Source organism: Ambystoma mexicanum, chromosome 4q (assembly GCF_040938575.1).
Source record: "Ambystoma mexicanum isolate Mex_15411 chromosome 4q, UKY_AmexF1_1, whole genome shotgun sequence".
Lineage (NCBI taxonomy): Eukaryota > Metazoa > Chordata > Amphibia > Caudata > Ambystomatidae > Ambystoma > Ambystoma mexicanum.
Genome location: NC_090928.1, coordinates 143,078,771 through 143,104,164, shown reverse-complemented (window position 1 = coordinate 143,104,164; position 25,394 = coordinate 143,078,771). Strand labels below are relative to the sequence as shown.

Sequence of the window (25,394 nt, the reverse complement as noted above, 5' to 3'; positions counted from 1 at the left end):
GTTAGCTTCAAAGCGCTTTAAAACCACCATTGGACTACCCGCACAGTAGTCTGAAACCATTGGGAATGGCAATGCTGATTGCCAAATGCAACCTAGAAGTGTGGGGAATTCATTTCTTAAATCCCAAAAATGAGTGCAGTACCAGTACTCACCACTATCCAAAAGCCGGCGTTTTAAAACCACTCTGTGTGTTTCTGAAGGCAAGTCAAAATGCCTATTTCTAACAGTGCAACATGTGCAAAATATTTACTGAACACCAGCAGACATTGGCAGAATGGAGTTTTGTGTGCCTACAAAATCTGGGAAATGAAGAGCCCAAAAACAATGCTTATAACAAAAATGCTATGGAGTCAGCAGCTTAAGCCTAACTGAAACTGGATTTAAAACCACCAAAATCGAAAATGTTAAATTAAATGAGTGACCTATGTTTGGGTGTCACATGCCTTTGTAACTGTTGAAATGTCATAGTTTTGCACTTAGAATCAGCATTCTAGCTGCATGTGTAAAATTACAAGTTATTTTAAAAGCAACAAAAGTTAGCTGAAGGTCTGGCTTAAGGAACTTGATTTTGCCTAGCAACTACCCATCAGGAGTGAAACTTGAGTCACCACTGTGTTCCCAGGCCAACCTTCCTTTTGCTGCCCAGGCTAAGGATATGCCATCTATCTGATAATTGAATTATCTGTGCTCTGCAAGAGAGTGAACAAAGCCCTCTTCACTCAGGCAAAGGTTTTTATTACCGCAGTCGTAAATTGTAGCTTCCTCTTGGCAGGAGCTGGGAGGAGCACTGCCTGTGAGAGCAAGCTGGCTTGGCAGAACTGGAAAGAACCAGAAATTCAACCTTGTGCTGAGGGTAAACCACACCCCTTTGGAGCCAGAACATAACTTTAAAAAGATGAATAACTCATAGAGCGGACATGTGAAAATTTTATAAATGATACCATAATTCTTGTGATTTTTCTGCCCACAGTTTAAGACGTGGTAGGAACCGGTGGTATGTTCAGGGGGGTTTTAGCGGAAAAGTGGATATTACTCTAAATGTGTGCATGTTAAAAATCTGAAACTTCATCAGTTAATGTCCCTACCCCCTGCACACATGTATGTAAAGTTGGGTCCATGTCGGAAATTGAAAAAGCAGTTAAAAAGTCAATTATGTACACTCTTTGAATGCAAGCTCCGAGAATGAGCAGATTTGGACATAGACATGGCTAAATTCAGCCACACCATGTATATGTAATTTCAAACAACTGTGTAACTCTGAAGTATGGATTTTGATCATATATATATTTGGGTGCACAGATGACAAGGGAGGTTGTTTCAAGAGATCATAAAATGACATCAATCTGACTCACAGTTCAGTTTGCCAATCAAGCGGAGGAATGGAAGCCTGACCAATGACGAATGAGAGGGGCAAGTCTAGTGATGCAACACACACACCCATTCTCAAGAAACAGATAAAAGCAGAGAGTCAGGACACATAGAGAGATTCAATTTCATCTGCCGCTGGAAGCCCTGCCGGAAAAATCCATACTTACCTCCATCAAACTCCAGAAAGCCAAACTAGAGACTTCAATCTATCCAGAGCAGAGACCAGACCAGAGAGAAAGCAGTGCTGTGCCTAGCAGAGACCAGACCAGAGAGAAAGCAGTGCTGTGCCTAGCAGAGACCAGACCAGAGAGAAAGCAGTGCTGTGCCTAGCCGAGACCAGACCAGGCGCTGTGAGCAGAATCCGGAAAGACCTGACCAGACTGAAGATCGTGACCAAGTCGCTTTCCTGTTCAAAATCTCTTGTGAGTACTTAGCAAAACTCAGAACACATCTCTTAGTTTAAATTCATCTAATTCAATCTATTTAACTTAAGTAGAACTGCCTCCTATCTGTCACCTGTCAATTCTAGTAAAATTTGTCACTTGTCAAAGTGTGCGTTTAAAATTGGCAAAACCAAAAACGACCTTTACTAAATTGCTCATATCTCCGCAACCGTTTGGGCTAGAGACTTGCAATAACTTTCATTTGGAACCTGAGATCCTAGGCTTTCCCAGGACCCCAAAACGGTAGAGATAGTCCTTGCGGTTCCTCTGTAATAGCGCTCGGCGCATCCGCGAATTTTGCCGCGATTTGCAATTTCTTCACATGTAAAAAAACTGCTGATGCCTGCTTTCCATTTGCCAGAAATTCGTTTAACCTGTTAACTATCCCTGCATCATTGCTAGTGTGAGCCTGGACTAATATTAACTAGATACCACTCACCCTGAACCTCTAAAAGGGAATTAAAAGCGTTTCCAGCATATTTCTCATTCGTTGCCAGCACATATCAAAGCAATTTGGGCCTGTGATTTCAAAACTCCTATCTGTTTTCTGTTGTCTAAGCTTGCTGGATTGAACTGATTACATTGATTGCATTTCTGAGAACTGTGTGCTTCCTCCCATTTCCTTGCATTGCATAAGGAAGGGGGGAGTGAATAGCCAGAGAAAAGTGATTACATTGTTTGGTTGAAATCATATTGAGTATTTTCTGTACTGCATTCATTGAATATTGCATCCACCTGAGCCTACATAAAGCATCCTCTACCACATTATACTTTTGTTCCTATTTACCAGTGTGCTACCTTATCCATTTCATGTCAACTCATTAGTGATTAAAGAAGTGTGCTAGTGCCAGATTCTCCGTTGTTAATATTTACCATATCAGATTAAGTGTGATATTCAATTATTAATTTATTAAAAAGTGTGATATATATTTTAATTTATCAAATAAACCTTTTAAACTTGCAAAACAGAATTACTTCTTGGCTCAGTGGGGTCAGGGGGATTCCAAGAGAGGGGTGTTATACAAGGGTAGTCATCCAGAACGCATGAACTGGACCTAAAGGTATATCAATAAGGGTTTTCATTCAGTATTCTAGACTAGGCGTTAACTTGGCTGTAGTGCTGAATTGAATCCTCTTACAAAGTGGGGGCTCGAGCCGAGACGTTGGGTTAGATTTACCATTTGTGCAGATTAATACAGTGTGCTAACTGACGGGATACATACATCCAGTCGGATCACCACGCTGCATTACGCTGTGAAGCATTCCTCAAAAGGGACACTCCAAGAAAAGTTCTGTTCTGCAAAAATAAAATACAAACTTCTGTAAGTCAGGACAGAGACCAATCTCTAGAATGACGACCTTAGTAGACATGAAAATAGCCAGAGAGCACCTCTTGCATAAGCTATTTGTGAGAGGTGAATGGACCGAACAGGGCCAGGATGTGTGGTTGCAGGCCATCACACAACAGGTCACTGAAACAGGGTCAGATATATATAGAGATCAGGGTCCCTTACATGTGGCCCTGAGTGAACTATATATGGCTCCTAAAGCCAAAGAGGAACACAATAAGATTGCCAGGATAGCAGCATACCTGTACCTATATATGGGAGACATGCAGGATAGATGTGCAGAAAGCCAAAATCTGGCAAATAGGCAACAGATGGCATTACAGAAGGTCCAATCTGATCTGGACTCTTCTGAGCAGAGGCTGCAGAGGAGCCAGGAGTCAGAAAATGACAGCAGACTGTACATCACTAAAATGAAGGAGGATATGGATGTGCTGCAAAAGGAAAAGTCAGAACAGGATACCAGATTTCTGGCCTTGCAGAAGGAACACCAAGAAGGTTTGGACTCCCTACTGCAAAGCCAGAAAAAGCTGGAGCAACAGTTAGACTTTAACAGGGCATGCACGGAGCAGGTAGCCACCCTGCAAAGTCATCTAGATAGAGTGAAGGTAGAGAGCAACAAGCTGATCTTGAAAGACCTGGATACCCAGGCAGAGTTTGATGAGGAGCGCCAGAAAGCTGGTGCCTTCCAAAGGCAAAGGGACGACCTGGCGGCACAAATGCAGGCTCTTAGTCAGGAAAGAGACGCCTTAGGCCAGGAAGTCTGCCATTTAAAAAGAAAAATGGAAGAAAATCACCTGGCCCACCAGGGGCTGGGTGATCTCCAAAAAGAAAACCAGAACTTGGTAGAGCACACCAGAAGGGTGGAAGATGCTCTAGCAAGAAAGGAGCAGGCCAATAGGGACATTGCCCAGGAGGTAAACCTCCTGCAGCAAAGACTGGCCCAGTTCTCCAGGACCAACCAGGAAGCACAGAGGGAGAATGAGGCCCTCTGTCAACACAATGATAGGCTCCAGCAACAGGTAGCGATGCAGGAGAAACTGATAGAGTCGAGTAAGGCCTTAACAGAGGAACTGAAAGCACAAATGCAGGCTCTTGCATTGCAACAGGGAGCAGGGGCGGATAGAGATGAGGTTCGCTGGGAAATGGAAACTCCGGAGCATAACCTCAGGAGCCCTAGTACCAGAGGCCCTCATACCTCTCAGTCCCTGGACTCTGCCACCCCCATGTCCCCTGGCGCACATGAGCACAGGGCCACAGGGATGGCAGATTACTATCCAGCCAGAAGCATGGGGCTCATAGGCCAGTACCATCCAGGAATGGAGGGGTGGGCATCCGGGTATGGGCACCCAAGTACAATACAGTTCAGTGGGGAACCCCAGGAGAGTAGGCCCATTAAGGGCATCCTGAAAACCTCTGCCCAGTTAGGTCAGTGGAGGGGGTACCCATCAAATCCTGGCAGCAAGGAGGAATCTGAAGACTCCTCTGAACTGCGCAGGACACAGGAGACCAGGTCCCCACATTCTGCCAGCCATTCCCAGGCTCGCAGAATCCGGGAAAACCTGGAAGAACAGACGGGAACCTCTGGGAGCAGTGCCTCTGAGTCCGAGGAAGAATGGACAAGGGTTACCCGAACCAAAAAGGCCAATAAGGCAAAAAGGGCCTTGCTTAAGGACCCCTTAAAGCAGATTAAGGCGATCAGGAGCGTCATCACGCCTTACCATAAGAACGCTAAGTATTCTGTTTGGGAGCACTTAGAGTTGTTTGAACAAATGATGGAGACTTTCCATTTGAAGGACAGCCAAAGCTGTATTCAATATGTAAAGTGGACATTCTCCCCGGAATACTCCAGTTTCTTTGCGGGGCTGGAGGACCAAAATCATTTAAGATGGTCCACATATAAGGCGGCCATCCTGAAACATTTTTCTGTTCACAGAAATCCTCAAGAGGCTCGCAAGGCGGCCTACAATTTGCAATGTGGGGAGGATCAGGCCCCACGAGAATTTGTGCAGGAGTTAAAGCGTGCTTTTGCGCAAACCACCAGAAGGGTGCGCACAGATAGTAGAGAGTTTGTCAATACATTTTTCCATGCCTTGCCCAAATATATAATGACCCAGCTCGTGAGAGATTTTCATGAGAAAAGATCTTTAGACTGGGTCATTGAACAGGCTACCCGGATCTATGAGGTGCAGAAGCCCATAGAAAATAAAAGCAATGCCCAGAAAAACCCCAAAGCCAACAGCACCCCTGCTGCTGTCAAGGTGGCAGAGGTAAAGGTCACCCCCGTTTTGGATCTGGAGATGGAGGGGCCTAAAAACCTACCTGCACCTAATAATGCTAGGCCCAGAAGGTCCTCGGGCCAGTCGCAGACAGGGAGCCAGGGAGGCAGCCCCACAAATGGGGTCCCTCGCTCTCCTGACTATGTAAGTCCTCGCTACAAAGGTAACAGACCCATCCTGGGTTATGTGTGGACTCCTCCAGCCCAAGGGGGGGGATCCAGCCAAGCACCTAACCCAGGGAACTTCCCTCCAAACTTCCCACAGGAGGGCAGAAATTTACCAAACCCTGGGCAGAACTTTTTCCCCAGATATCCACCCGACTTCCAACCCCAAAATCATCCATCCTTCTTTCCTCAATTCCCTGAGCCCAGACCACTGAATCCGGGAGAGGGGAGGCCAAGGGTGGAGGGGTACCAAAATCTTCCCAACCAGGGGTACTACCAGAGGAGGGACAGCTACCCTTCCCGGGATCAGCCCAGGGGAGAAAACAGGGCCCCGTATCAGCCTGAGCGGGTTTCCCAGTTAGAGCGCCAGGTTCAAAACATGGCGCGGGATATGGGTCATATACTGAGGGCACAGCAGAACCCTCAGATCAGCATGCCGGCGCAGAACGCACCCAACTCTGGACCTGGTGCTCCAGAACAATGACGGGGGCAGCACCCCGATAAATCACCGGTTCCCAGGGAGGAGGCACAAAGGGAAGGGGGGTGTAAAGCCTTGGAGGAAGCTTCCTTCCTCACTTGTAAACAGCCCCTGGAAACCCAGGAACCGGAAACAAAATCTCTTGCCCCTGAAAGTCTGCCTCCTAAGGAGCAGAGGGGGGGTAGGAGAAACAAAAGACCCAAACAGACTCAGTTTGAGGAGGAGGTACAGATCTTCCAATTTGAGGGAGAGGGATCCTCAGAGGATCCTGGGAAAAGGATCTTCTCCTTCAGAGAGGGGGGAACTCCTCCCAAAGAAAAATGGGTCCCTAGGGATGCAAATCCAGACTGGGGAGATGTGGAGACTGAGCTACCGCCGCCCACCATCTCATCCCAGAACCAACAGCAAGAAAATCCCCTGGTTCAAACCCATCCTGGCGACTGCCTCCAAAAAGGGGGGGGCGGCCCAGAAACGGAGCCAGGGGAACCCACAATGGCTCTGATCTCCAGTTGCAAATTTTTTCTTTCAGATTCCCAAGACTCTCCACAGAATTCTGCCCAAATCTCCTCGCTAGCGATGTCCAAAACCAGAAAGTTAGCCCACCAGTTGTCCAAAAATGTGCATTATCTGTGCCCCCTTGAGGAGAAGGAGGGAAGATATTATGCCCCGGTACAAGTACAGGGGCAGGGTACAATCTCAGCGCTTGTGGACACTGGATCTCAAGCTACCCTTCTGTCCAGAAGGGCCTTTGACGAACTGAATGCAGGAAGGGGAGAGAATTACCAAATTCCTCTCACCTCTCTTCCTGGACAACTGCAGAACTTTGACGGGAAGGAAATTCCCGTCGAGGGGATGGCAGACTTGGACATTAAGATCGGGCGACACAAGTTGAAACACCCGGTCATAGTTGTGACCCCAGAGGGCACCCCTTGTTTACTAGGGAATGACCTCCTGAGAAGGTTGTCACCCCTAATAGATTGTGTAAACAAGGTCCTCTGGACCCAGACTAGCCGACCAATAAAATTAAAACAGAGTGTCAACCATGTTAGTTTAAACGGCACATGCCACATGGTTGAACAAAAATCTGACCAAGTAGAATTTCACTTCCAGAATAGCCAAATTCCAGACGTGACAGTAATAGCAGTAGGACAACAGACTGGTGATGGGGGGTCTTCTCTATTTCTGAAAATCAACCTTCCTTCCAGTTTAAGGTGGTATTCCACGCTGGAAGGAAACACTCTGAAATTCTATACCAATCCACAATCAGAAACTCACACTCCTATAGTCCAGAAAGATGTGAAATCAGCTCAAAGTCTGGCTGATATTCAGCAAATAGGAGAGCAGTTGTTCATCCCTGTTCAGTTAAATGATGGGAAGGACTCTGTTCTCGCTCGAGTGTGTGTGAACAACGGTAAGAGCTTCATCAGCGAAGCCATGTTTCGCCAACTTCCAAAAGATCCAGCCATTCCCACCTTCAAACTGATAGACAAATGGGAAATGGACCTGGAAGCACCTGACTCCAAACATCTCCTGCCAAGCAGGTGTATGCTCAAAATCTCCATTGGCAACAAGAGCATAGTCCATAATTGTTGGGTCGTGCGAGACGTCACTGCCGCCTTTTACTTAGGCAGTGACATTCTCAATCGCTTTGCCATTAGTTTGGACCTAATAAACTTCAAAGCTTGGTCCCGATTAGCGGATAATCCCATGGGCTTTGATGATCCAGAAAAAGCATTTAGGTCAGCTCAATTGCTACCTTATGCAGTTGAAATTCAGGTTAAAGAGGAAGTCACCATCCCAGAAAGGACCCGACAATTCTCCCTGGAAGTGAAAGTTAAAAGGGGACAAGAGTTGAAAAACCCTGATGCTTACATACATCTAAATGCTTCTCTCCAACAGCAAGGGTTGGGGGTAAACCCGACTCCATTAGTCAACATAGAACATGACCCCATTCTAATAGAGGTGGATAACAGCGACTTAAAGAGTATTACTCTAGCCGCAGGCACCATTATTGGAATGGCGGTTGATGACCGACATTTCTCCATTGATCTTGTAAATGAACTGTTAGGACCCATCCCCAAGGACTGTTTTGACAGTGACAGTGATGACAACGCAACACCAGACAGGATTTTTACCCGGCATGGGGGGAACTTCCTGGTGTACACTTCCTGCCCCTATGGTAAGGAAGATGTGACCTGTGACTTCAGGAGGGATGAGGTGATTTTCCAGGTCCATGAGGGCTGCCTTTCCCACCTGAAGCCTCCGGTCCAAATCAGCACTCTGACCAGGGACTTCTCCACCCAGCTGGAGGAGGCCGCGGAGATAGCCAAACCAGAAGTCTTTCCAGGCTTCAGGCAGATGGTGGAAGAGAGAGTCAACCTAGCTGATGCCTGTGTGACTCTGGAACAAAAGCAAAAGTTGAAACAAGTTTTCTTGGATTTCCAAGATCTCTTTGCGGTAGACTCATATGACTGTGGTCGCACCGACATCCACACCACAACAATCCCCACGGACCCTGGCATGACTCCAGTGTTTGTGAAGCAATATCGCTTGCCTCTCGCATCAATGGAGTCCCTTACTGAAATAATTAAGAACCTTGAGTCCCGGGGAATAATCCCTCCAGTCCACAGCACCTTCAATAATCCGGTGCTGGGAATATTGAAGCCAAACGGCCAGTGGAGACTCTGCGCTGACCTCAGGGAGCTCAACAAACGGGTCCACACTTCCCGATGGCCTCTTCCCTACATTGACCAAGGGCTGGCCCAGATTCAGGGGTCACAGGTATTCACTGCAATAGACCTGACCAATGGATACTGGACCGTGCCTGTCAGTAGGGAGGACCAATACAAGCTGGCTTTTACCTTTGGGGGCCAGCAGTACACATGGACCCGGACTCCCTTCGGATACCTTAACTCCGGTAATGAGTTCAATATTTTCCTACATAAGGCCATGCCCGACCTGGGTACGAGGGGTAACCTGGCTTATGTAGATGATGTCCTCATCAAAAGTTCATCTGTGGAGGAACACATAGCAGAGATCCGTTATGTTCTGACACAGTTGAGGGCCGCCGGAGCAAAACTTTCCTTTCAGAAAGCACAGTGGTGTAGAACCCGTGTTAATTTCTTGGGGCATGAGATTACTCCTCAGGGTCTCTGTCCCCAGGAAAAGAAAGTGGAAGCACTTCAGAAACTGAGAGACCCCACAACTCTGCGGGAACTAAGGAGCCTCCTTGGACTGACTAATTACAGCAGAAAGTTCATTGAGGGCTACGCAGAGATCACCAGACCCCTGATTCATCTCCTGAAGGGGGGGGTCAAGTGGGAATGGGGTCCAGAACAAGCCGAGGCAGTAAAACAACTCAAAAGAAGCCTCTCACAAGCGCCTTGCCTAGCTTACCCTGTCAGAAACAAGGAGTTCTTCCTGGAGACGGGGTTCTCTAATACGTGCTTGACGGCAGTATTATATCAAAAGCATGACAAGGTCAATAAAGTAATCTCCTATGCGAGCAAAACTTTATCCTCTGTGGAGGAAAAATTCAACGATTGTGAGAAGGCACTCCTGGCAACGGTGTGGGCATTGAAGAATTACCGCCCGTTTATCCAGGGGGAACACATCATAGTGGAGACTCCACACCAGCCTCTGCAATATCTCCAAAGTGACAGAATCCGGGCCGGAAATGTGAGTAATTCCCGAATTACTTCCTGGATTCTGTCAATGCAAGGCTTTCCTGTGGAGGTCAGATATGGCCAAAACAAGAAGAGTCCACTCGCGCAAGGTCTGGCTGACTTGCATGATTGTGCCAGAGAAAACTGTCTCGAGGACGAAAGTCTAAAAATAAAGGACAACATGGAGGCATACCTTAATTCCCCACACAAAGTCTTTGAAGAAGACAAGTGTGAGGGAATGCCCACTGTCTATGTGGATGGATGCTCTTACCATGTTGACAACGACGGGGAGAAAGAACTGGTGGCTGGCGTAGGGAATGCATGGGTGAATGAGTCCCCAGAACCCTCCGCTGGATACAAAATTGGTCCCCGAAGTAGTCAGGTGGCAGAATTGATGGCTGTGCATCAGGCCATCCTCACTGCTGTCCAGCATCAACTCCACGAACTGGTCATAATCACAGATTCGGATTATGTACGGAACGGGTTCGTGGAGCACCTGGTTAATTGGAAAACCAGAGGCATGTTATGTGCTAACAACAAACCCTTGAAACATGGGAAGTTGATCCAAAACATTGATGATCTGGTCACCTCGAACGAGATGACCATCTATTGGAAGAAGATCAAGGGTCATTCCAAAGTAGAGGGACCAGACAAAACTGGAAATGACTTAGCTGATCAGCTGGCCAAGACCGGGGCCATCCAAGGGGATCTAATTGAGATTGAGTCCCTGTTGGGGGAAATCCAGGTCACTGCCATCACTAGGTCCCAGACAAATGCTCACAACGACCTTTCAATTGTACAATGGAGTAAGGAGACCCCTGATGCTGATTTGATTACTGCTCAGAAGGGGGATCCAATTATTGGTAAGTTTTACCAGCACCTTGAGGACCCTGAGAACTTTCCCCTGACGGATACCGATTACATTGGGAAAGAGGACCTAAGAGTGTTGATGAAATGTCCAAAAATGTTCCGAATCCAAGACGGTTTGCTGGTAAGGAAATCCAAAGCTGGCCACGATCAGTGGGTGGTTCCTACCTCATTCCGAAGCCTGATGTTAAGTCACGCCCATGATGCGGCCACCGCCGGTCATAGGGGGTTTCACACAACATTGGAAATCTTAAGAGAGGTTGCATACTGGCCACACATGGGCCAGGACCTCAACCAATATTTGAAGGGTTGTCTTGTGTGTGCACAATTTCAGCCGACATCCCTCACACACCGGGCGCCTTTACAAAAGAGGGGAATGACACTGCCATGGTCAGATTTACAAATCGACTTTGTAGGTCCTGTGATTCGCTCGGCTAGGGGGAATAAGTACATGTTGACTGTGACATGCTTGTTTACCAAGTGGGTGGAATGTCTCCCAGCCCCAAATTGCAAGGCAGAAACTGCAGCTGCCTTGATGATTAACCACATCTTTTCCCGTTTTGGTCTACCTCAAAGGATTGAGTCAGACAGAGGTAGCCACTTCACCAGTGAAGTAATGACAAAGATGTGGGAGATACTGGGGGTCAAGAGAAAGCTGCATATTGCTTATAGACCAGCTTCTTCTGGGGCAGTAGAGAGATATAACCGGACAATTGTGAGCATATTAAAGAAGTTTGTGGCAGATTCTGGGCCAAGTTGGGATATCCGATTACCTCTGGTCCTAATGGCCATCAGATCTACCCCTTCATCTGCAACCAAAATGTCACCATTTGAGTTGATGACTGGGCGCAAGATGGTGCTTCCTCAGCATTTGCTCTACAGGACCCAAGAGCAGACACTGATAAATGCCTCCACTACTCATGAGTATGTAGAGAATTTAAGGAAACACCTCCAACATGCTTTTGCTTATGCTCAGCGGAATCTAGAAAGATCGACTGATAGCATGAAGACCCATTATGACCTGAAAACTTCCAGGAAGGAATATCAGGTGGGAGACCGGGTCTATCTATACAACTTCCAAAGGAACCAGGCCAAGCAGCGCAAATTTTTGCCTACATGGAAGGGACCCTTTGAGATCGTCGATAAGATCTCCCCTGTGGCCTACAAGATCCGCATCCCCAAAGGCGGTTCGGCAGAGGGGGAAGACAAGTGGGTCCACATAAACCAGTTGAAATGTTGCCATCCCAGGCACACTCTGCAACAACTGGAGGAATCCTCTGGAATCCTAGCGGGTACTGTATCAGACTAATTCAGTTCCAATCATAAAACGTACCACATCTAGTCTCTAACATACTGGGATTTACATGAAACTGTCTCTAGTGATACTGTTTTTTTTTCAAAATAAGAATGTAATGTTTCGTTATGATGAAATGCATATGCCGCCCCACTACCTCAACAGTGGTGGAAAAACGTCTATGAGTAGATATTGCCGCTTTTGCTTTATCATCCTAGGAGAGATGAAACCATGAAGGATGACCAAGAAGAACGATCCGGAGACCGGGAGCAGAGACGCAACGGGCCCGGGGTACCGCCCAATACTCCCATCAGGACCGGCGAGGAGAACCGATCGATCAGTACCGGATGGAGAAGAAGATGCTGAACTGTGCCATCTACAGAAGAGGAAGAAGATTATGCGGACAGACCGGTGCATGGGTCAAAACCCTTGTGCACGCGACTCCCCATCGACTCAAATTCAAAGTGCAGTCGCGTGGGGGGGACTTGTTGGGTGTCCTGACCCACGTTTAAGCTATCCTGCTACAACATTTGGTGCTGTGGGCTTAGGAAATTCAAGATGGCGGAAAACCCACATGTGCGCCGAAATCCAGGAAAGCTGCGCAGTTTGTGCGCACACTAAAATGGTTGCCTCACTTGCCACCCACCAGTGCGAGAATGAAAGGCCGGGTTGCCATGAGGGAAATGGGTTGCCAAAGGAAAAACAGTAGCGCCGGTTAGCTTCAAAGCGCTTTAAAACCACCATTGGACTACCCGCACAGTAGTCTGAAACCATTGGGAATGGCAATGCTGATTGCCAAATGCAACCTAGAAGTGTGGGGAATTCATTTCTTAAATCCCAAAAATGAGTGCAGTACCAGTACTCACCACTATCCAAAAGCCGGCGTTTTAAAACCACTCTGTGTGTTTCTGAAGGCAAGTCAAAATGCCTATTTCTAACAGTGCAACATGTGCAAAATATTTACTGAACACCAGCAGACATTGGCAGAATGGAGTTTTGTGTGCCTACAAAATCTGGGAAATGAAGAGCCCAAAAACAATGCTTATAACAAAAATGCTATGGAGTCAGCAGCTTAAGCCTAACTGAAACTGGATTTAAAACCACCAAAATCGAAAATGTTAAATTAAATGAGTGACCTATGTTTGGTGTCACATGCCTTTGTAACTGTTGAAATGTCATAGTTTTGCACTTAGAATCAGCATTCTAGCTGCATGTGTAAAATTACAAGTTATTTTAAAAGCAACAAAAGTTAGCTGAAGGTCTGGCTTAAGGAACTTGATTTTGCCTAGCAACTACCCATCAGGAGTGAAACTTGAGTCACCACTGTGTTCCCAGGCCAACCTTCCTTTTGCTGCCCAGGCTAAGGATATGCCATCTATCTGATAATTGAATTATCTGTGCTCTGCAAGAGAGTGAACAAAGCCCTCTTCACTCAGGCAAAGGTTTTTATTACCGCAGTCGTAAATTGTAGCTTCCTCTTGGCAGGAGCTGGGAGGAGCACTGCCTGTGAGAGCAAGCTGGCTTGGCAGAACTGGAAAGAACCAGAAATTCAACCTTGTGCTGAGGGTAAACCACACCCCTTTGGAGCCAGAACATAACTTTAAAAAGATGAATAACTCATAGAGCGGACATGTGAAAATTTTATAAATGATACCATAATTCATGTGATTTTTCTGCCCACAGTTTAAGACGTGGTAGGAACCGGTGGTATGTTCAGGGGGGTTTTAGCGGAAAAGTGGATATTACTCTAAATGTGTGCATGTTAAAAATCTGAAACTTCATCAGTTAATGTCCCTACCCCCTGCACACATGTATGTAAAGTTGGGTCCATGTCGGAAATTGAAAAAGCAGTTAAAAAGTCAATTATGTACACTCTTTGAATGCAAGCTCCGAGAATGAGCAGATTTGGACATAGACATGGCTAAATTCAGCCACACCATGTATATGTAATTTCAAACAACTGTGTAACTCTGAAGTATGGATTTTGATCATATATATATTTGGGTGCACAGATGACAAGGGAGGTTGTTTCAAGAGATCATAAAATGACATCAATCTGACTCACAGTTCAGTTTGCCAATCAAGCGGAGGAATGGAAGCCTGACCAATGACGAATGAGAGGGGCAAGTCTAGTGATGCAACACACACACCCATTCTCAAGAAACAGATAAAAGCAGAGAGTCAGGACACATAGAGAGATTCAATTTCATCTGCCGCTGGAAGCCCTGCCGGAAAAATCCATACTTACCTCCATCAAACTCCAGAAAGCCAAACTAGAGACTTCAATCTATCCAGAGCAGAGACCAGACCAGAGAGAAAGCAGTGCTGTGCCTAGCAGAGACCAGACCAGAGAGAAAGCAGTGCTGTGCCTAGCAGAGACCAGACCAGAGAGAAAGCAGTGCTGTGCCTAGCCGAGACCAGACCAGGCGCTGTGAGCAGAATCCGGAAAGACCTGACCAGACTGAAGATCGTGACCAAGTCGCTTTCCTGTTCAAAATCTCTTGTGAGTACTTAGCAAAACTCAGAACACATCTCTTAGTTTAAATTCATCTAATTCAATCTATTTAACCTAAGTAGAACTGCCTCCTATCTGTCACCTGTCAATTCTAGTAAAATTTGTCACTTGTCAAAGTGTGCGTTTAAAATTGGCAAAACCAAAAACGACCTTTACTAAATTGCTCATATCTCCGCAACCGTTTGGGCTAGAGACTTGCAATAACTTTCATTTGGAACCTGAGATCCTAGGCTTTCCCAGGACCCCAAAACGGTAGAGATAGTCCTTGCGGTTCCTCTGTAATAGCGCTCGGCGCATCCGCGAATTTTGCCGCGATTTGCAATTTCTTCACATGTAAAAAAACTGCTGATGCCTGCTTTCCATTTGCCAGAAATTCGTTTAACCTGTTAACTATCCCTGCATCATTGCTAGTGTGAGACTGGACTAATATTAACTAGATACCACTCACCCTGAACCTCTAAAAGGGAATTAAAAGCGTTTCCAGCATATTTCTCATTCGTTGCCAGCACATATCAAAGCAATTTGGGCCTGTGATTTCAAAACTCCTATCTGTTTTCTGTTGTCTAAGCTTGCTGGATTGAACTGATTACATTGATTGCATTTCTGAGAACTGTGTGCTTCCTCCCATTTCCTTGCATTGCATAAGGAAGGGGGGAGTGAATAGCCAGAGAAAAGTGATTACATTGTTTGGTTGAAATCATATTGAGTATTTTCTGTACTGCATTCATTGAATATTGCATCCACCTGAGCCTACATAAAGCATCCTCTACCACATTATACTTTTGTTCCTATTTACCAGTGTGCTACCTTATCCATTTCATGTCAACTCATTAGTGATTAAAGAAGTGTGCTAGTGCCAGATTCTCCGTTGTTAATATTTACCATATCAGATTAAGTGTGATATTCAATTATTAATTTATTAAAAAGTGTGATATATATTTTAATTTATCAAATAAACCTTTTAAACTTGCAAAACAGAATTACTTCTTGGCTCAGTGGGGTCAGGGGGATTCCAAGAGAGGGGTGTTATACAAGGGTAGTCATCCAGAACGCATGAACTGGACCTAAAGGTATATCAATAAGGGTTTTCATTCAGTATTCTAGACTAGGCGTTAACTTGGCTGTAGTGCTGAATTGAATCCTCTTACAATATATATAGCTTAATAAGACCAGTATTTGTTAATTTTATAATTTCTTTAAAAAGACACTCACACAATTCCTTCCCTAAAATGTAAGTTGTTACAAAATGCATAATTACAGTATTGATACTGTAAAACACTGCATCATCTGCATGCTTTACACTAAAGTTTAGCTTAGTGTATCTCAATCTCAGAGTGTCAACGATATTTTATTTTGTTGGGAAAGATGCATCATATTGGCAAATGAACACTTTTGAAAATGTACATGACCACATGATCAAATGCTTTTGATGACAAACCTAGTTCTACAACTTGCTGGTTGTATACATTTGTGCAACTTGTGCTCAACTCATGAGTGATCCCAAGTCCCTTGACATTCTATATTATCACCCTGTTGCTTTATGCCAGCTACCCCGAAAGTGAGATGACCACAAACTACAATATTCCATCTAGTTTGCCCAATTCGCTGCTTGCTACACCATCCACTCTGCTTAATCCCCTTCTTTCCTCTTACATAATGAATACATAAAGCTAACTACAGGTTTACGCAAAGTAGTGATCAATAATTCCATCCAGTCTGTACATCTACAGATCTAATGCACTACCATACACTGTAGTTAGCCTGCAGAGCTCACTTTGCTTTATGATTGCATTATATATTAGCACCCGCAGGAGACAGCTGGCCAAAATGTTTTCAGAGCCTTTTTATCATACCTATTTGTGACCATCCATGCATCTAAAATTTTACTTTTGACAGACACTCGCCCAGGGCTCCCAAAGTCTTTTCGCCCACTTGCATAGTCGAGTAGATTTTATGAAGACAAGTACCATTTGAAGGGATGTTTGAAACTTTTATTTAACATTTAGTTAGTTTGCAGTAAATGTGTATGGCTGGCCTCTGGGTGGCAGCTGTGTGCCTAATATAAAGTTGGTTTGTAGCTGCATGCGCCATTTTACAGAAATCGCACTTAAATGTGTTATCCGTAGCTATGGGTCGAGTGCATTCCTCTGAGGCCAAATAGCTAAACTTTATTTACCCGACCTGTAGGTCTAGCTGAATTGGAAATAATTTGCAAGGCCTGACTCCTATCACTAATGTCTTAACTGCTGTTTTGCTGCTCATTTCATGTCTTGGGTACAAATAACGTCTGGTGACAATAATATTTGTACAGCATTGCTAATCAAATGACTGTTTGCTAATCAAGAACATTTCAAATTAGCAAGGTATGCTAATCAATTTTTGAAAATGAATGTATGCCTTACCGTGTCTTAACCAATTTGCAGATTATTGCTGAGCTAAGCTTTTTGACTGCTTGGTAATAGTCTTTAGTTCCCAAGCAGTCTATTGAAATAAAGAAAGCCAATCCAGCACCTGGGAGACGGTGCAATTAGATTTGACAATGGATGGTTACCGGCACGGCCTAGATTGGAATCCCCAGCTGGAGAGAAGTTGAACAAAATATATAAAATCAAAAAGGTAGTCTATGCTACCATATTGGAACGGTACTCTAGGTTACATAAAGTAAGGGACTGATGACAGATTTCCCTGAGAAGTGAGGGAACGTCATACGCTTTAGTTCCCTCCCACTGTGATCTCTGCCCGTATCAGCAACAAGACGAGTTAGTGTGTTTTTATCATCATTCCCCCACCAAAGGATTCAACTTTATATTTGACGAGTGATATCTAATTGGCTGAAGAGGGATCCCGGTTGTGGAGTTGCCAGGTGTACTGCAGTGGCCTTCTAAACAACCTGCTGCTCAACTAACCCATGCAGGTGTATGTTGCTGCAGTGTACACTTGATAATTATGTTTAGGTGCTCTAATGGACCATTGCTTTTGGTGAGGTAGACGGTTGGTTTACAGTACTATATGCCTCGCCAGAAGAAACATGGTTATTTCATTGAATGTAAATTGTACTCTGTTGGCCGATACTAGAACTGTGGATACCTTTCCTTTTTTTAAATGACTGACAATTGCCTGGGTGGCCTTATTTGTGATCTCATTGAGGAAGTGCACTTAGACCCTTTTTTGTACAGTTCGTTAGTACACAAATGCAGCAATATTCTGTGACAAGGCAGTCAAAGGGACTGATTAAATCAGGGTTCTGGAACCTGCGGCTCTCCAGGTGTTTTGGACTACGACTCCCATGATATCGGACCATTGACTATGCTAATTAGGGGTGATAAGACTTGTAATCCAACACATGTGCAGAGCCAAAGGCTGCAGAAACCTAGATTAAATAAATGACAGCCTGCTCTGTGACATTGCCTGTCACTCCAACCAGAGGCTTGTCGCCTTCTACACCAGTGGTACACAAACTTTTTCCTACCGAGCCCCCCCCCGTCCCTCGCACCCTTCATCCTAGAATAAAAATATAGTTTCTTTCCCCAACTAGTGGTGGGCCCAAAAGGATGTCCAGGGTGGGCTCAGGCTCTATAGAAGCGCATTTTCTACAGCTTAGATTTCTATTAAAAACAGACATCTTAATCACTTTTCAAAGAGTCTGGGCCCTACTGGATATCCTTCGGGACCACGTGGGGGGTGGGGAGGCAGACCCCAGATTTAAGACCACTGTTCTACAAAAATTGAACAAGAAGTAAAGCAATGCCTTACATCCAGTCACTGGCTGGTCACCTGTATAACTCGCGATCTGATATTTCATTAGTGTTATGCCCAGGTGCCTTTCATGGTACAGTTTGTTCAGCTTGATCTGAAGACTTATAGGGGGGTGGATTTTTCACTTTGCACCCGGAGGCCCAATTCCACTGCTTTTTCGGAGGCCACTTTCCAACAAGGCTGCAAACTGTGTTGCAGTGACTGTTCAGTGAGCCAGCCTTGGGCGACATACTTTTTAAGGCATTCTAGAGTGTGATGCTTGACAATGTGCTCTGCATACGATTGCATTTTGATTGCCCCAGTACGTTACTCACAGAAGGCAACATACAAAATAGAGAAAAAACAGCCTTTGAACTCTAGTGGTTGAGGAAGGAGCACAGCGAATGGCATTGGTACGTGAGGTTTTGGGATTCACACCATGTAATACACATAGAAGCATAACAGAGCATACATAATGGGCAAAATGTAAAGCCTGTCTCTCCTGTGGAAGTTTCATTTGCGCATCGCTGAGTATTCGTTCCTGGCTCCTGCCTACTGGGTCATGCCCGACATCCAGGAGCCGCTTTTAGCTGCAACTCAATGAATCCCATTTTCGAGCCCTGTGCAATATCCTTCTGTACTATTTATCCTTTATGTTAGGACTGTGCCTGCCTACCTCCCATACAGCCCAAAGAGCTTCAAGGCCATGACAATGGTAAATAGGCTCTAAAGAATAATCACATAACATTTTTCTCTGTCACAACATTGTCCTGTATGTCTTGCTGCACCTTGAGCAAGCGTACCACTGTGGAAATAGACAGAATTCCCCTGCACAAGGTTATCATTCTGTAAGCCAAGACATTGGATGTGCCTTTCAGATGATGAATGAGGAGACTGAAACAAAGAAAAGGCTAAACGGTATGCAGGTAAACTGAAAACACTGTCCAGAGTGACAAAATCCTTTAGTGGTTAGGGAAGTATTTGGTGTCAGTAAGCAGCAGAACCAACACATTTCAGTTAGGCACTACTGTCTGCAATGCCGTCGTTTAGACTCCTCCAAAGGAGCTGAAGAGCTAGGCCATTTGCTTTTCTCACAAGCACAACAGAATTAAGTTGCTTCCACAAGCTCAAAACGCAAGAGGAAAAAATACCGCGATTTTGATCGCCACTCAACAGACACAGCCCTGAGTCACAAGCGATTACAGGTTGCGAATCAGGTGAATTTATGAAGCAATTACTGCAGAAAAGCAGAACATTACAATACATTTGACACCTTGCCAGAGCGGACACAGCACAATCCATCCAGAATGAATCATTGAGCAACATTAAAATTATACAGGCAGCCTCGCCGGCATCCCCGTGTCCTGTGCAATCATCTGAACACAGTCAAGACCATAAGAAATGCTATTGTTGCAGATACAACTCTCCCCACATCGGCCCATGCCCTGCCATAGGACACAACTGTGACAAATGCAGAGGTGAAACCACTTTCAATCAGTGTGCAACAACATTAAACACTTTGAGAATACCTTAAAACCACAAGGAAACCAGGTGGTGGGAGAGTCACCATCCCAGGCAGGAAAGCTCTCCCCCCCCAGAATGTGGCAATCTCCTGCCCCCAGCTGACATAGCTTGCGCAGCAGAAACAGAATCGTCACACAGAGACAGACGGCACAGAGAGAAGAGAAGATGCCAGATACACGTTCCCCAGGAGAATCAAAAAGTAGATCTACACAGCAGAAAATAAGATATTTAGAGGCTTCACCGAGGCGCCACAATGATTCGGACTCATCATCATCAAATACTGATGGGAAAAGGGGCTATGTGCACGACATAGGCAATGCCACAGCAACCCAATGCAGCCTGACTTGGCTGTTGCAAATAAATGGACGCAGTCGAGAATTCCTAATAGATACAGAAGCAACAGTCAACAAGATCAATGAAGAGACCTATAGGTCCCTTGACAACAAGAAACTACTAAAATCGGCAGATATTGACATATATACATATATACATATGGCACGAACACACCGTTGGAATGCAAAGGAATGTTCAAGACTACCTGCGCATACAAAGACAAGAGAATGAAAGCCACGATATATGTGGTCAAAGGGGAAGTTCCAGGAGGAAGCACCACCAGTTTCCGGTTGGCCATCCAGGTGGGACTGGTGCATGTGATGTACGAAATCATGTCAGCCTACACCACAAGTCCGAAAGACATGACGAAAAATATGTTCCTGTCCTTATTCAAAGGCCTAGGGAAGTTAAAAGGTTAACAGATCAAGCTGCATATCAATAGACACGTCAAGCCGGTAGCACAGCACTACCATGGAATACCCCTCAATAAGTGGAGAATGAAATACAGTGGCTACTAAACCAGGACATCATACAACATGCAACAGGACCCACGCCCTTGGGGGTCTCCAATAGTACCAGTACCTAAGAAGGAAAACAACAAAGGCTTTTTCATCTGCGTGGACATGAGATCACCCAATGTTGCGAGTGAAAGAGAGTGTCACAGGTAACCTAGAATGACGGACATGATGCACTTGTTACACGGCGCAAACGTTTTCTCCAAATTAGATTTGAATAAAGAATACCACCAGCTTGAACTACACCCAGACTCTCGCTACATAAGTACTTCCTCCACACATTATGGGCTTTTCTGCTATAAACGCCTCAGCTTTGGTGTATCTTCCACTGCAGAGATCTGCTGTATCTCGTTTTGAAAGATCATCTAACATATTCCCCAGGCACATGATGATACGCTGAGGAGAGTGTGCATGGCCCTTGAAGAAGCAAACCTGACCCTGAACACAAACAAATGTGAGCCAATAAAATCAACGCTCAAGTTCTTTGGGAACATCCTTTCACAAGAGGAATTACAACTGGATCCAGATAGAGTGCAAGCACTAGTTGAAGCACCCACACCAACGTCAGCCAGCAGATCATTCTTAGGGATGGGAAGCTATTTTACGAGGTACATTCAGGATTTTCCTTCTGTCAGCACATCCCTATGCCTGCTCACCGGCAAAGGACAGGAATTCACACGGTCCACCGACTGCAAAGAGGCATTTCAAGAGATCAAGCGACACAGTGCCTACACCTCGTGCATTGCCTACTATGACCCGGAACTAGAAACTGAATTAACAGTTGACGCGAGCCCTGTTGGCCTTGGGGCAATCCTGGCACAAATAAAGCCGGGCGCTTCACTGTCCTCTGCCCGTAGCATAGTGGCCTACGCAAGCCACAGCCTGTCCACAACGGAGTGTGCCTACTCACAGCCAGACAAAGAGAGCCTCACAGTAGTGTAGGCATGTGAGCACTATCACCTATTTCTATATGGACGGCCATTTACCTTTGTCACCGACCATCAAGCTCTCACAACAATATAAAGGAAACCTACAGCCAAAATGCCACCTCGCACCACAAGATGGGGACTCTGCCTACAGGAGTACTCATTCACCATAATACATCAACCAGGCAAAGACAGCAACCCAGCTGACTTCCTGTCCAGATATCCCCCTACCTGCCAAAGATGAGAAATAGTCTGTCAAGGCCAATCAATACCTTAACTACATAGTGAGCAATGCTCTTCCCAAATCACACACCATACCGCAAATACTTGAGGTCACGAGACAAGACGCTTTACTCACAACAGTAAAAGACTGTGTAACGTCAGGAAAGTGGCATCAAAGAAACAGAAATGAGATACCACAATCAGAAACACATAAAAAAAACTACTCCAGACTTCTCACCTGATAAGACACTCCCGGGAGGATTACTGTTAAAGGAGAACAGGATTGTCATTCCTGGAAACCTACAAGATCAAATAATTGCCATTGCCCACACAGGACACCGCAGAATCATGTCCACCAAGAGACAACTCAGAACAAAACTGTGGTTCCCACAAACGGATGCCAAAGTCAAACAGGTGCCAAGGAAATGCATAGCGTGCAAAGAAATTGCACCTTGCACCTTTCCTGAACCACCCAAAATGACAATGATGCCACAACAAGTGTGGGACGAGGTCGCCATCGACATGTTTGGACCACTCTCCAATGGAAACTACAGCCTAATGATCATATATGAAATGTCCCGATTCCCGGAGATACATCTAATTAATTCCACGGAAGCTCTGTCAGTCATCCGAGCACTGGAAAAAACATTTTCAGACTACGGAATCCCCACCATTGTTAAGTACGAGCATCGAGGAGCATCTAGGATTCCAACACCGCAAAATCACACCACTCTGGCATCAAGCAAATGGAACAGCAGAGAGATTCATTGCCAACCTGAAATGCACTCCGCAAATCTGCTCAGTCACAAAGGGCTCATTCATGCAGGCCATCTGCACACTCCTCCGGGATTATCAGAACATACTGCACAGCTCCACAGATGTGTCCCGCTCAGCACTGATGTTTGACCGTGTTGTGAGAACCACCCTCCCGCACAACCCCAAAAATGAAGTAGCTGTCAGCAGTAAAGCCAAGAACAGAACAAATAATCGGAAAAGAAAGTACAAAATGAAGGAATATGCTGACTGCACAAGGAAGGCAAAGAACAGTGACCTTCAGGTAGGAGAACAAGTGCTAGCACGCCAAGTTCAAGAATCTAAAGAGAAACCTGCGTTCAACCCTGACCCTATGATAGTGACACACATCAATGGGGTCCATGGTAACCACAGCAAGTCCCACAGGCAATGTCACAAGAAAGTAATTCTTCAAATAAATTGAAGGTGAGCTGACCCCTTGAAGAGAAGGGTCAACCACTTTCAATTACTCCTCTGATGAAGCCTCCGAGTTCATGGATGCTGATGTGGACACAGATGACAGTGAGGGTGATCAGAACAACAGCAGCACCCCTCCCATGCGAAGCCCATCAAGAAGGGCGATTCGTAAACCCTTGAGATGGATTGAGGAAATGGGTTAAGCATACAAGTTTCTGTTAAGCAAAGGGGAGATGTAATGTCCTCTCTCTATACCCATGTTCATCCCTGCAGGGACAGGCAGTCACCTGTCCCCTTTTACTGTTTGGTGTGGTTAGCAGCCCACCATGTATTGGTAGGCGAGATTATGCCTAAATCGGCAGTCAGTGCATGAATAATAAAGAAGGTGCACCAGGCTACTGCTTATTATTGGATTGGTGTGTTGCATTAGTTGTATTGCTCACATCCACTCATGTGGATTTAATAATTATACCTAGCCCAGGCCGCCTTGCAGGTAATGTTCGCTGCGGCATTTGTGAAACTCCAAACAAATGCCTTAAGTTTTTAACTCTCCCTTACAAATGCTGTATATTTTTCTTTATACAATTCAAGTTTATTTTATTTATGTCTAAATCACTCGGATTGTAATGGATACAAGGTCACTTTGGAGAAATAATCGAAGGCCACTTTTGGTTCCCAGTCTCCCCTGGGAATAGGATGCTACAATTATATACAAAAAGGGATACCACAAAAGGGCAGGTCCTTTACACGGGCTTTCTAGCATTACTCAATAGAGTCAGCATTGCCTTCCAATATACATAACATGGGCACTCTTGTTCGTTTGTTGTTTATTTGTTAATGCGCGCCAAACCCATGGGTAGCCGGGTGCAACAGTTTACATGAAGACTTAAACTTGTTACAGTATTTGGCATGAGTATATACACAACACAGTGGCAAAAAAGAGCAAATATATGTGAGACTATATACAAGCATATGCATATAAAACACAACAGCAAAAAAGCAAATATATACAAGAATATATACAAACATATACCCAGAAGCAGGGCAAGTCTAGGGGTGTTCAAGCAATGGGTAGGTTGTGGCTAGGTATAAGTTATGTGTCATTGGCACGCAGCCAATTGATTATCTTGTGCCTGAATTTTGGGTACAGTTGTTCCGTTCTGAGGTCAAGGGTTAATTTGTTCCAGCAGTGAGCAGCTTTGTATCCAGCATACAGTCGGTACTCTCCATTACAGACTTGCAGTCTGTAAGTACAAGACACGGACCATGTTCATATGTAAACATTTAACGTAGGTACTTCTCCAGTCATCACATGAACACACGCCGATCAAAATACAGCATGCTATTCTGCTCATGGCGTGGAAGGAGCTGCCTACTAAAAAGACAACAGGTAATCCGTATCCATTCGCAGTTCGGCCACATCAAAAGCAAGTTGCCACATTGATCAGCTGGCTGATTACTGGTTGTGGGCGAAATGCAAGCGTAAAGCATTTTACAAAACGCATGCACATATTCGCTGCCCCTCCACGTTAGCCCTTAGAGTGCTCCCACCCCCGGTTTGTTTCCGCCCCTAATTTCTAGAGGCTTCACTGCTCTCTAGAGACCGGGGTTGCTTCTCTCAATCGTAGTTAGACAATTGCAAGTGTCATGCTTTGCCATGGACATTGGACAACACCATCATCGTAGCCACGTTCAGCCCAAAGGAATGGTCAAGATAAAAATGCCCCTGAGCACTTATGTTACTTCATGTTAGTATTTCCTAAATCGCCAATTTGCAGCTGCTTTTCGTTTTTTAGAAAACTGTCCTCCTTTACTTGGATCAATATCACAATCACCTCCCCCTGACTCCGCCCCTTGTGGTGGTACCTTTACGTCTGGTTCCACGGCTGACGGTGCTTTCGCTGCCCAGACGTGAAAACACAAACCCGAGAAAAGGAGCAGTGGCAGCAACCGGGGCCACAGCGGCGGCGCTTCCATCTTCAGCCAGGGAGAAATAAACACACAGGCCAGGGGGATGCAGGAGCCTGGGGGCGGGCATATGGTAATGGACAGCCCCTCGCTGCGTGCTGGGAAAGGACTAGCCATCGACCAGTGATTTCTAAAGCCGAGCTGTTGAGAGGGGTAAGGATTTAAACATCTACCTTAATGCAGTAGATCTCGGGGACTGAATTTTGAAGCAGGCCGACACCAAGAGTGTCTTAATAAGAGATGTTAAAACGACAACCAAAAATAAAGATCCACCGTATTTAAATGTTCCACGTTTATTTTTCCGATCATTGCTTAAACAAACAATAAACCTTAATGATTATATTTTTGCGTTCTTTGTAAGAGAATGCAGAAAAGATCTGGGGAAAAACGGTCGCTTTCACCCACTCACTTGAAAAGTACGATTCTACAAGATGGCGCCTAGTTGGTCGAACGTATCTTGATGAATTGACAGTGAACTCCCCCCACCTCTCGCCCCTCCCACCTAACTGCTCCCCATCAAAACACAGTAGGCTGTATGGATCG

The 25,394-nt window shown here is 45.4% G+C and overlaps 1 protein-coding gene across 2 annotated transcripts in view; it reads right to left on the bottom strand.

Moving 5' to 3' along the window:
* Positions 1-24,983, bottom strand: part of GINM1 (glycosylated integral membrane protein 1) — a 161,250-nt gene extending 136,267 nt beyond the window's left edge. For both annotated transcript variants that reach the window (XM_069607670.1, XM_069607671.1), the window contains exon 1: positions 24,750-24,983. In XM_069607670.1, coding sequence (XP_069463771.1) covers positions 24,750-24,968 — 219 coding nt within the window. In that variant the 5' untranslated portion in view covers positions 24,969-24,983. The remainder of the gene's footprint in view (positions 1-24,749) is intronic.
* Positions 24,984-25,394: the final 411 nt, after the last annotated feature.